The sequence below is a fragment of the Lytechinus variegatus genome, chromosome 4 (assembly GCF_018143015.1).
Source record: "Lytechinus variegatus isolate NC3 chromosome 4, Lvar_3.0, whole genome shotgun sequence".
Classification (NCBI taxonomy): Eukaryota; Metazoa; Echinodermata; class Echinoidea; order Temnopleuroida; family Toxopneustidae; genus Lytechinus; species Lytechinus variegatus.
In genome coordinates this window covers 40,993,399-41,007,010 of record NC_054743.1, presented here as the reverse complement: position 1 = coordinate 41,007,010, position 13,612 = coordinate 40,993,399, and the positions used below count along the sequence as shown (strand labels likewise).

General features: G+C 38.2%; 1 protein-coding gene across 2 annotated transcripts in view; it reads left to right on the top strand.

Moving 5' to 3' along the window:
* Window positions 1-13,612, top strand: part of LOC121414057 (DUF21 domain-containing protein At4g33700-like) — a 17,230-nt gene extending 3,618 nt beyond the window's left edge. Inside the window, exons 3-10 of one of the 2 annotated variants that reach the window (XM_041607105.1) lie at window positions 4,576-4,729; window positions 7,403-7,661; window positions 8,339-8,398; window positions 8,980-9,086; window positions 9,587-9,786; window positions 10,214-10,537; window positions 11,380-11,583; window positions 12,209-13,612. In XM_041607105.1, the coding sequence (XP_041463039.1) occupies window positions 4,576-4,729; window positions 7,403-7,661; window positions 8,339-8,398; window positions 8,980-9,086; window positions 9,587-9,786; window positions 10,214-10,537; window positions 11,380-11,583; window positions 12,209-12,265 (1,365 nt within the window). In that variant the 3' untranslated portion in view covers window positions 12,266-13,612. The remainder of the gene's footprint in view (window positions 1-4,575; window positions 4,730-7,402; window positions 7,662-8,338; window positions 8,399-8,979; window positions 9,087-9,586; window positions 9,787-10,213; window positions 10,538-11,379; window positions 11,584-12,208) is intronic. The other variant, XM_041607106.1, reaches the window with a different exon arrangement.

Genomic DNA, 13,612 nt, shown 5'->3' with positions numbered 1-13,612 from the left:
ACAAAAATTAAATCAAATGAACTATGCAAGGAGGTTTGTGACAGATATCCATAGTTACAAATTGCATTTTTTCCAATAATGTAAAAAAGAGCTAATCACATTCCACATGTTCATTCAAGCGTGAATGTTTAATTAAACGCCTTTGAATCATTGAAGCATGTTAATTGGTCATGAACACAACGAAAAAGTTGAGAAAAGATCATTTTCAGTTACCAAAATGAAACAATACTTGCCTATGATATTTGAAAATCATATTTTTTTGTTTTCAATAAATGTTCATTGAACCGTGAAACGATAAATACTGTTAAAGAAACTCTTCCCAAAAATAACTGTCATCATATTCTATCATTTTTATTGATAGAAAAGTGTAAAATATCCAATGATAGCAAATTCGGACTGGTGTTTATTCAACCGTGAAATTTAGCCAAAAAAGTTGTATCGTCTTTTAGAAAGTACCTTTTATAAGCCTTCTGACTATTTTTCATGATGAGAATGTGGAATAAGTTCCAATAAAATGGAATCAACGTCATGATATTTGGCTTGTGACTTTTAAAAAGTGACATTTTTGCCTTCTGATGGTGCTCACTGAAGCATGACGTAAAATACGTCCATAACATTTACTCAAAGGGTAGCTTATAAAATTACCTACACGCTCATGTAAAAATATATTAAAAACTCGCATTGGTTTGGAAATTATTGATGTTTGTTTAAGGGGGGACTTACTTTTTTTGTTGTGTATATATATAGATATATGCTAACTTCCTCATCAGAAATTTCCATGAAGTCTTAATGTGAAGAATATTTGTACTAGTCATAGTGCTGACCAAGGGAGGGGGCGTAGTGGACGAGACACCCCCCCCCCCTCCTTCCCCACCCCCCATCCCGTCCAATGGTAGTGAAAAGAACCAAGGCCATTAGGAAGGAAAGAAATAGAAGAAAATGAGGGAGGGGAGAAGATGGAAAAATTAATGAAACAAGAAAAGTGGATAATAAGGAAAAAAGAAGAAAGATTTCAGCTCATTAAAAAAAAAATTGCCTGCACCTCTGCTCACATTGTATGATGCATATAAATGTGAGGGGGGGGGGGGGGCCAGAGGGACGCATTTCCCCATTCTTTGGAAAGGGGAGGGACACAATATCAAATGTCCCCCTCCCCACACACACACACACACTATTCTTGGAAGGAGCACACATAAAAGGAAAGAAAAGGGGAAGAAAGAAAGGAAAAGAGAGGAGAAAAAAAGACAAGAAAATAAGATCAGGACTGAGGCGAGTGAATGAAATGAAGGTGAGTGGAAGACATCTTTCATGTCACTACAGGGGCCTGTTGCATAAAACTTTTTACCTGAGAAAACTCTGGTAAAAACTGAAAAATAAGGTTAATCTTATTTCTGCCATTGACTTTAACACAGGGCAAAAACTCCGGTAAAAACAACCTGAGTTTTCTCAGGTAAAAAGTTTTATGCAACGGGGCCAAGGTCTATATGAAAATTTTGCACGCTTCGCATTGCCTGTTCTTTGAGATACATATCTTGCTCAATGGGCTGATATGAACCTTAAAAATATCAGGTTTTTAAGTCATAAGACAAAACCATTCTCGTACATCAAACTTTCATGATTTACAAATTGATTTAAAGAAAAAAGTGTTCTGTAAATTTCCGTTTTTACGGTCTGAATAACTCAACAGCATTTTCAATTTTTTCATGTTTATTTGTCAAGTACCTGTTCCCTTCGTGTAAACCACACAGTTATCAAAATATCCCTTTTCAGGACTGATTGTGATAACGTATCATCTAACGCTGTGCGCTCGCATTTCAATCGGTGATTTTTATTTTTACATATGATAATTAATTCTAACGAACTACTTTAAATCCTCCTTTCATGACAGTTTATAAAAAATGTCGGCTTGCGATTTGCACTTGGATTATTTCAGTTAAAAATATTTTAGGCATGCATCCTATTCATAATTACAAAAGAGCTTAAAATGTCCAGTTTTCTGATATTGATATCAACAATTTTTCGCGCTCTCATTAGGCTTATTAGATGAAAAGACGTAATAACATTTTTATGAAGTCCTAATAATCAAATTGTGCCTTTTTCAGAACGGAATATCTACAAATTTCATTTCGCGCTTAGACCTCGGTCACATTTAGGTCTACGGCGGCCGTAAGGGGAGGGCGAAAACGGCTGTTTTCGACTCGCCGTACGGCCGTCGTAGAGCAAATGTGACCGAGGTATTAGGAAGAGGAATAGGAAGAAATTTATAATTTTCATTCGACGTGAATAGACCAATTTCACGGCCTGTTTATGTATTTGGCCCTCTATCGGCGACGCCATTGCTGCGGTGTGCAAGTGCGCTGACCGCGATTGGCTCTGTGTACAAATTCAATGAAAGATTACAGATAAGCTCTGATATTGTGTCATTAACTTCATCATAAAACAATAAAATAAAGCATGGACACCTGGGTAGACGATGTAAGACAATGGCCATATCTGACCGATGAAGGTATGATGAATTTTTGCACTTTGGCTACTTTTTCCCCTTAGTTTTGTCAGTAAAAGTGAGTTGATGATGACCAAGAATCGCTGTTGGTTTTCATCAGGGAGCTCACATCTTGTTGCTAGTAAATTGTGTTAGAGTAGCGGGAGAGTGAACGAGAGAGAGAGAGTGAGAGAGGGAGGGGGGAGAGTATGTGTGAGAGGAGGGGGATAGTGAGAGGGGAGAGAGGAATAGTGAGAAAGGGGGGGGGGGTAGTGAGAGAGAGAGAGGGGGTGGGCTAGTGAGAGAGTGTGTGAGAGAGGGAGAGAGAGGGATAGTGTGTGTGTGAGAGAGAGAGGGACTGATATTTCCATCTAAGTCCTTTCTGTTGATGTTTTTTATCCACTGGCGACGCATTCCTTCATCACGGCCTGGAAACCTATGCAGGGAGTACGGCTTCACACACAAACAGGCTTCATGAGTCCAAGGCGAGTGAATTTCACATTCACTTTGCTTCCAATCCTGAAGCTGTCTCCAATTGTTGTGGCAATTGAACCCAGCACAGCTGCGACCGGCACTTCTCCGATTAATGCTCATTGTGAATCTTACAAGAAATCTGCTCAATTGTTCCAAAAAAAAAAATCGAACGAATGTACCAAATACCCTATTGACTTGTGTACTATAAAAGTTGATTCGCACACCGCAGCATGGCGACCAGTCTGCTGCCCTCTCACGTTGTGAAATTGGTCTATAAGGGTCCCACTGCTAGGTCAAAGTATTTGTGGAAAAAAATATCAGCTCGCGCTTCGCGCTCGCATTGTCTATTAATTGCGATCCGTATCCACTTCAGAATTTTCCTATAGAGTGCTTGAAATGATGCTTAAATTCACCCTTTTTCTGATCGGAATGTCAAATATTTTCAGCTCGCGCTCTCATCATTGATTTGCATAAAAAAGGTATTTAGAAAGCCCAAGATTTTAGGTCTAAATCTTAAAATGCGAGAGAATGGTTATTGAGATACGCAGCTTTTTTCTTTATTTAAAATGTGGTTAAATTATCCAGTTTCAGATCAGAATAGCAAAAAATATTCTGCTCGCTCTTCGCACTCACATTATTAATGTGGGAAGATACCGAATTACCCATCCTTATCGCGATTTACAAAACATGAATAGAGTGTTTAGTTTTTAAGTCTTATTCTCAATTTAGTTTCTGCTCGCGTTCGCCATCTCATCAAATCTTTGCAAAAAGTGCCAGAATTTCCAGGTTTTAGGTCTGAATGTCTAAAATTCTCAGCTCGTGCTTCGCGTTCAGATTATTTATTGAAAAACATTAATTATCTTGTATATTGGCCAGTTTTTCAGCTCAGAATATAAACGGTTTTCAGTTCGTGCTTTGTTTTTTGATACCGATTGAGTATGGGGAAAAGTGTTCCTCTCTTCATCAGTATTTTGAAGGACGTATAGGATAATCAATGTGACCGCATAGTGTGAGATGAATATATGTTACTGAATTATTTCATAATACTAAAAACAATTGTGTCTGTAAAGCCGCAGCAATGGTAATGATTATAAATATTTTTGAAGTTGTTTTCTTCATAAGCCCCAAATTGTAAGGACAGAACGTTCTGGGATAAAATATTAAATTCCTCTAAAGCGATAGCGGTTCAGGCAAATGTTGGATCCAGGGCACACTGTTTATATCTGGTCTATTTTCTTCGCGATTTTTTTTTCTTCTAAAAATTACGAAGTGTAACCAAAAGTACAAAGGTTCTTTTTTCGTTAGAAAAATATATGCCATTATTGCCCAAACAAAATGACAAGCGATAAAGAAAATAAATGAATTGATTAACAAACTTCATCACCAAAAAAAAAAACATTACGAGCAATTTAAATGACGTCACATGTTCTTTACTTTTGGCAGATCGCAATTCGTCCAGCCCCCTCCCTTCAAAATCAAGCCTAAGCATGTGGTTCTTTTTCCCGTTTATTGATTATGGTTAGTCCTTGTTTTCTGTGGTTGGTTTTAGGGGATATTATTGTTTTGTTGTTGCTGTCTCATAAATCATGTAAATTCATCCATAATCCTTTTTTCATCAGGCAAACACGATGTTTATCAACTGCACGGTTGTCGATGATACCACAGTCCAATGCAATGGAACTGATTACCTGTTACCCGAGGCACCCCTTGGACCCGATGAACCTCAGTTCTGGATCTACATAGGGGTCTACATTGCACTGATGCTCTTTGCCGGTGAGTGCCAGATGGGGTAGCCCGGGGGGGGGGGTGATGAGAGGCATGGAATGGGATATGGTACCATGCTGCAGTATATCATCTGTCTGACAGGGGTAGGGTGTAATCACCCCCCCCCCCAAAAAAAAAAAGATTACTTTTATTTTCCGGCTAAGATTATCTTTGCCTTGATTAATAATAATAATAATAATAATAATAATAATAATAATAATAATAATAATAATAATAATAATAATAGTAATAATAATGATAATTAACGCCGTTCTTGTATAGCACGTATCACATTATGTCATATTATGTCTATGCGCTTCCAAAGGACTTGGATATTATTACCCTGGCTGATTATTATTAGTTGTCGGGATTTGTATTAATCTCTTCACTCTATCCGTTTTTATGCCAAGCTAATTAAAATATTAGCGATTAGCCAATATGTCTGTTAATGACTCCTGTATTAACGTGATATGTCCTTGGTATTTATCTTGTTGATTAAGTATTTTACTTCCTTTTGCTGTGTTGAATATTGATTGTGTATGCTTTTTACAGCTTCTTCCTTTTTTAACTTATGAACTTTAGAAATAAGAAGATGAATTTAATTCAGTTATTTGTTTATACCTATTTGTGTTCTGTTGAAAATTCTAATACTTTTTCACCCACTTTTAAAGGGGAATCCAGCCTTGGCCATAGAATGTTGTGTTGGGAAGGAGAAAAATGAATTAAACAGAATGGTGAAAGTTTGAAAGAAATCGGACAAGCAATAAGAAAGTTATAGCTGCTTTAAAATTGAGATCACTAATACCATGTAGATATCAAATTGGCAACTGGGTAAGTAAATTATGACAAGGGGCAAGGACAACTTTCCCATAGGCCATGTACTTTATTATCAGGGATTTGTGGTTTTCTCCTAATTACCCATTCCCCTGGGGCAGTAATCTAAATATAACCCAGGTAGTATATTGTTTAATGTCCTCATGAAAGAAAAATACAATTTGAAATAAAACTTTTGGGGAAAATGACATTTTAGCCATAATATGTATTGAAGTACATGGAAGAGTAGTCCTTGCCTTACATCACTATGACATCACATAAGCGGCCAATTTGAATTCTCCATAGGTAAAGTGATTACCAATATTTACAAATTTTAAAAATTCATAACTTTCTTGTTATTTGTCCAATATTGTTCAAACTTTCACCTATCAACTTGTCTGATTTTTATTTTTCTTATAAAAACAAGTTTTTATTTGGGTTGGATTCCCCTTTAACTTTTTATCATTTCAATTGATCAATATGAACAATAATTTAATGGATTATTCAAGTAAAAATACTTTTTACATGTTATTTGTAACTTGCTCTCAAATTCCTTTGATTATTGAAATGAGAATGGTTTGATGTCAGAAAACCGGGATTTTTTTCACTTGGATTCCCAAGTACGACAAAGACATGTATACGCGGAAGAACCATACTTCCGCTTGGCTATATGTTTAGGTGCCATTTTCCAAGACGAAGCTTTCAGCGATTACTTCCTGGTTAGTTTGTTTCATTGGTTCAGATGCATAAAAAGTAGCAATTGCTTTTGCCAGGCTTTTGCTTGAATCCGTACTTTTACAAATGAGCGAACAAATGCTTTTACTACATTTAGTAAGCTCTGCTTTTGCTAACAAGGGCAAGCTATTGCTAAATGTCTGGTAGCATCAGGCGCGGATCCGGGGGGGGGGGGGGCACAGGGAGCACCGTGCGAGAAGCAAAATTAAAAATTTGTAAAGTAAAAATGCCATTAAAGCAGAGGTGTGCCCCCTCTTTTTTAAATTGAAGACCTTGCCTTTAATGTGAACATTTAGCATTTGCTTGTGGTTTTTTCAAGCTCCGTCAGACCAGCTTGAGCGATTGCTTGATCAGGGCGTTCGCGTTTTATAATAATGTTTATGCACCTGAGGGGGAACTCAAAGGTGTACAGTAGCCTACATGAATATATGTTTTCTTCCAAGTAAGTGCATAACCGAATACTAGCTATTTGAATTTCTTAATTAGAAATAAGTTAAAGGGATAGTAGTTTTACACCATGTCTTAGGAAAGGATGTTACATGGGAGAAGCTGTATTTTGCACTGCCTCTGCATTCAAGTCCAGCATTTGTGTCGTGTTCGCACCAGGTGACGTCACTTTTATTGTTCAAACCGCTAGCAATTGGTCTTTGAAGGGAAGAAAAGGGTTTAAGCCCAAGTACATAAAGTGTTTAGGCCGATGCATATGAAATAAAGGAATTGCTATTTCATGTTCTTGTGCTAGGCTAGCAATTGCTACGTTTTATGCATCTGACCCATTTTCATGATTGTGTCTCCTTTTCATGGAAGAAAACTGGGAGTACATCACCGTCGTTGTGATCTATTCCCCAAATCCCATTTGTTAATGTAACAATGCCAAGACATCATTAGCGCGGCGGCCGTCTTAGTGGGGGTGTCCTAGAATTTCGAATTTGGTATGGCAACCAATGGGAAAGTGTCCTCACGCCCCACCCTGCCTCGATGAAGAAAAAAAATCGAGAAATCACCGCACATGAAAGACAAGATGACAAACACCTGAAAATGTATGTTTGCAATCTTCAATATAATGCCTCATACGTTTTCGTGATGGCAAAAGTCCGAATTCGACTAGACAATTTCTTCCCAAATTTCTTCTAGGTTTGATGGCTGGGTTGACCCTTGGTCTTTTGTCTCTGGACATCACTACTTTACAAGTTCTCTCGACGGCCGGCACCCCGAGCGAGCAGGTCTATGCCACTCGTATCCTTCCACTGGTCAAGAACTCCCATCTCCTTCTCGTCACTCTCATCCTTGCCAACGCCGCGGCCGTCGAGTCTATGCCCATCTTTCTCGATCACCTCACCAACCCGATCATCGCCGTCGTCGTATCCGTAACGGCGGTTCTCATTTTCGGAGAGTAAGTTTGTTGTCCATTCTTTAAAAAATGCAAGAATATTCGGCGCTTTTCTAAGGGGTTGAACTTGAAGCTGAATTACTCAATTTTTTGCGAGTCAATTATTATAGCAAGGTTTAGGAAGAAAAGCCACTTCTTTGAAATAGCCACTTTTGCTGCTTTCGCGCTCTGTTCATTCATTAAGACCTTTGTGAACCCTGTGCACCAGTCTATATCATGAATCATACATTCTTCCCCTACCCCTCAAAATAACTGTCTGACAGTTCTTCTATTTTTTTCCTGATTGACAAAAAGCAAGATGAAAAAATCAATACTGCTTCTGAACTACCAAATCCCATCATTACCACAGTTGCTACATTTTGTTTTTTCCCCGTTTTTTTTTATTAGCAATGTACTTTTTATCAATATCGAAGAGTTCTTTGAGTGTATGGAGATGACTTAATTTATCCATATACTTTACGATATCACGGGACTACACATCCCAATGAACTTCTGACTGACTGCAATATTAAGTACTCTTTTCCAATGATACCTGCATCTTTCTCATCATTTTCTTTAGAATCAGTATCTTCCATATCCTTTTCTGTATAGTCATTATCTTTCATATTGAATTACTTAGAGTCTTATTAATTTTCATACTCTTTTTACCTTATATTGTTGTTCATTATATTCCTGTACAGAGTACTGCCGCAGTCTATATGCTCAAAATATGGATTGGCTATTGGAGCAAATATGGCATGGTATGTTCTATATCTACAGCATCATATTGTGTGATGTTGATTATAAATTTTTAATTTTTTTTTAGTCTAGACCTACTTTATATAAGGCGATATTTGAGCTTTCACACAGTGTGCATGGCTCTTCCGAAATGGGCACTATTGTAGTCTAATTATTTTTCTTATCTTATTATTTATATTTTTAAATCCCCTTCCGAATAGTATTTTCTTTTCCTACTTTTTAATCAGTTTGAAAATCGAAGGAGAGTTAGCGGAGCAACATCATCTTCATGTACTTATACATGACGAATTGAGGGTACTATATTGCTCTTACTCATCTTTTATAGTATTGATAAATCTTGCCAGATGGTCTGACATCAATGAATGTTACAGAATGACAGCATGCTTATCCTTTTAAGATGTTTAAATCTAAGTTGTAAACGATTTGGATTCGGGGTCTTACAAAATCACCTGTAAATCTTTACTCATTCAAGATTATCAACGTTTTCTAAAAATCTTTCAAGTCAATGCATCGATTAAAAAAAAAACATTATTTGATATTGAGCTATTTGACCGACATCACTACTTGCCCCGTTTCTCTGTAGGTTTGTGTATATCCTCATTGCCCTAACCTTTGTTATTTCGTGGCCAATCGCCAAATTGCTGACTCTACTTCTAGGAGAAGGAACGGGGACCTTCTACCGGAGATCAGGTCTGTAGTTATGCTCGGTTTTCTCTTTTGTTTTATCATAATATTATGAAACCAAGAACATGATTTTTACCCTTTAACGATGTGATTAAAACATTTTAAAATATCCCGCGAGACACGCGCACTTCAGATGGATTACGGCATTAAATTGACATCTCGTACCTTGAGATATGGCTTGGATTTCATTTTTAATGTTTAGAATGTTCGTATCACCCATTGCAAAAAAAAAACATACAAAAACATCGATAGATAACGAATTTGTAAGAATGTTATTTTGAGGTTTGAACTTAAAGGGGACATCAGGTTGTAGTCATTGAAGAGGAAGTCGGCCCAGATCAGGCGACGAGCTCACCATTGGTCGTTTTCCTTGTTCTTTAGAATGTTGCTTAACCGTCTGGAAACCTTTGTGCTTTATCAGTTTTTACTCTTGAATGTTTGGGACCACCTACTGTTATATTTACCAACAGGTTAATAAAATACCCTTTATCGACTTTTCTTAACAGAATTGAAAGCACTAGTTGATATCCAGGCTACCTCCCCCGACGCCGCGGCAGAGGATAGCGCCCTAACACAGGACGAAGTGCTGATCATCAAGGGTGCTCTAGATGCCGAGGGCAAGGTTGCTAGGGACGCTATGATACCTCTTGATAAGACCTTCATGTTGGACTACTATGGTTTACTTGATAGGAAGATCATGGAGCAGGTTTGGAATAAACACATTTCACATTTATCGGGTTAAGCAGGTCTGTTTTGGGGTAAAGTTTCGGTGGAATTCGTAAGGTATTTACCGTTTGTGAAGGTGGTGCGACAAACTATCAATTCTAGTATAAATATGGATGTAGCTATCTTTCCGTCGAAAAAGTGGGGAAATAGCGTCATAATTATCACGGATGCGTAAGGGATCATCTCATCCACTGACACAAAAGGTGGTATTTGTTTTATATTCCACATCTGTGAGTCATTTAATGATTCAAAAGAAAATAATGATGCCCATATACACTTAAATTGCAAGAGTGATGTATTTTTTCTTATTTAAATTTTGCATTGTTTATGATTGACGATGTGTGGATCTGTCTATTTTGGAGAACTTAAATTATAAACGTTGCTCATTACTTCCCAATTGTGTCTAGCTCATGGCAAACGGATACTCGCACGTTCCCGTCTACAAAGACGACCGTAAGAACATCCAAGGGGAGTTTGTGGTCAAGAACCTTATCATCCTCGATCCAGATGATAACGAACCCATCGCGGCATCACTCGATAAATACGGTCGCCCCCTCCACTCCATAGCGGCTACCAAGCCCTTGTATAACATTCTAGACGAGATGATGGATGGGAAATATCGCATGGCGGCGATCTACGACACCCCGGCCGTCTTGCCGACCATAGACGAGGCTGACGGTAACGCTCCAAGTACGCCAACGCTGCCCACTACAACGTCACAGTCTGGAATGGTAGGAGATGTGTTTGGATAATTCGGAGTTGTTTATACACACCCGTAACTTTGCTTGCCTGGAGGAGATTTTTGGTTATGATAGTTACGATGGCGATGATCGTGGTGGTGATGATGGTGGTGGTTTTGACGATGATGGTGATGATGATGATTGTAATGATTATAGTTGTGATAGCGATGATGATCATCATCATCAATAACATCGTCATGATCTTGATCATGGTGATCATGAAGATCATGCAGCTGCTGCTGCTGCTGCTGATGATGATTTAGATAAGGATATAAAACCCTTGAAGTATAACATCCCTTATTTCGGCCAAAAAATTAAGACGTCTTTAATGGCGTAATATCCTAGGGGTTACACTTTAGGAATCCCCTTGCTTTCATAGCCATCGTATTCAATAAGTCTATCTTAATAATAATAAAAAAGTTTACAAATATCCATTCCCTGTGAAGTTATCAGGCTAGGTTGTTAACAGGTCTTATTGCTGAGGATTTGATGTTTTTGATCCCGAGCTTTGCAACTTTTTTTGTCTCGAAGTTTGAAGATATTGGTTGCTAATCTTCCTTGCTGTCGCCTGTTACATTGCCTGTCACTTCCTTGCTGTCACCAGAATTACTAGAATAGCAAGCGAAATTCGTAAAGTTCATGCTTTGATATAATGACGTTTGTATGAGTATAATCGATGAGGATTACTTCAACGATGAAGTCGTACCTTTCCTGCTAACGTGATGCACATTAATATACGTTACAGTTTTAAATTCTAACGTCGTAAGCTCGTTCCTGCAGGCACGACAATTACAGCCGTCGGTGATAATTGCTCGTAATAACCGTTTCATCAACAGGACATTATCGGCTTCATCACGCTGTGGAACGTCCTAGAGGTCGTTCTGGGTGAGCCAATCATATCATCCGATGACGTCTACGCCAGTGTACGCCAGAAAGTCCAGATGGGTAAAGTTAAACTGGTCCGGTCACACAGCATGATGCCGGCTACCACGGCAAGCAACACAGGCTCCATCAACTCACCTCCACCTCCTCTAACGGTAAGTTTTATGTGGCTAACTGTGGCTTCAGTGGTGATGATGGTGGTTTGATTGAGATGATGCATTGGAGGGATTGTAATTCGATGATGAGATTCAAAAGGGGTCTATCATTGGCGGATCCAGGGGGGGGGGCACAGCCGGCCCGTGCCCCCCTTTTGAGAGGCACAATTAAAATGTGTAATGTAAAAATACCGTTAAAACAGACCCCCCCCCCCTGAAAGTGAAGAGGTTTTTTTTTGTTGCTTGCTTGTCAAATTTTCCTCGATGAAAATGTGCCCCCTCCCCCTTTCGAAAATTCCTTGATCCGCCCCTGGGGTCTTTGGTACTTGTAATATGAAGAGACGATAATCCGTGTTTAATCAAACAGGGATAATTGATAATACAAGGAGAGAATGAGTAATAGTGCTTCTAAAAGAAATCACTTGATTGGTTGATGATGATGTTGCAGCCAGTGGCGAATTTAGAAGCTACAAGTATTCGGAGCAGACAATTATTTTCCGGCAGTGATTGCATATTGAACCATGATAGTCCCTTTCCTACCATCTGCACCTTTGATACTCCTACACTCTCTCTCTACATCTCTTATACCTACAGACATATCTTTTTCTATTCGTTTTTTTTGTAGCCCCAGCCGAATAGTGCAGAAAATACACCACTTCTTTCTTCAGGAAACATGGTCTGATACGGGAAACCGGTCACTTCTCAATAATGGACTACCAGGGGGCCGTTTCATAAAGCTGTTCGTAAGTTAAGAGCGACTTTAAGAACGACTGATGAACCTTTCTTGCGCGCTAAACCATCGCCAAAGGTGTGTAGCATCATGGACCTACTCCCCGGCCTACTCCATGGTATCATTTATCAAAAGAAAGGATCACCAGTCGTTCTTAAAGTCGCTCTCATCTTACGAACAGCTTTATGAAACACACCAGTACTAATCGTGTCGAACATAGTAGAATGACAGTACTCGGGTATTAATGGCTAGACCCATTTCTAAATGCTACGACTCGTGAAAAGCTGGGGCTGTAAGTTGCACGGTATGATTGATATCATAGGGACATTACGGTTTTTTGGACGGGAACATTCCCGAGAACGCTGAATACTGCTAGTATCAAATGGAACAGAACTGATCAACAACGTGCAGGCAGATTTGCGCTTCATACATTACTTGTATGTGCATGCTGACTGATTCTGAGTGAAGCATTTAGCGTTCTTGCCTTTGGAACGCTTCCGTCCTTTAGCGTAAAGTCTGTAACTAGATCGTAGAGGAGATATAAAAGAGATTAATGAACGTAATATTTTATGTGTTGAATGTCATTTTATATCATATTTAACGTAGTTGAATGAACCAAGGCTTCCAATGTACCCACAGACATACAAACTAAAAGTCATCGGATATATACATGTACAAGGTATGGATATTTGTTTTGGGTTGTTGCATTAGAACATGTATATACGCCTTGTTAAATGGTTAACTAATGGTAACTAGAAGTAACTGATGAATATGGTTTGATTTGGGTGATTAGGATTTTATATTTTTTCTTTAAATTTGATAATGAACTAGAAAACAAATATTGTGAGAGTATTTTTCTGGTAGTAATTGAGAGTTCTCTCTTTTTTAACCAATCACTTTGTTGCTGATGAATCTCTTGAAGAATAACTTCGGTCATCAATAACAAATCGTGAGTATCATGATTTTAATTTCAAGTGAGAATTCTAAAATTTAAATGAGATTACGCCCATAAGTGAACAGGGAGATGGTACAGGAAACATTATGTGACTTCATTATCTTTTCAAGATTCATCAATTAATCACAACGATATGTCATAAAATGTAAAATCCCGTCAGAATAACGTACTTAATAATTTCGGTGAGTTTATTGTGGGAAAATATGGTTTGGAGTTACATTTTGAGATTTACGGGGATAATTGATATTTTCATAAATTCATAGACACACTCCCGTGCTTGAACATGAAGTTAATCGTATTGTCTTGCTATTTATATGTACAATAAATTGATTCTTTGTTAAAAA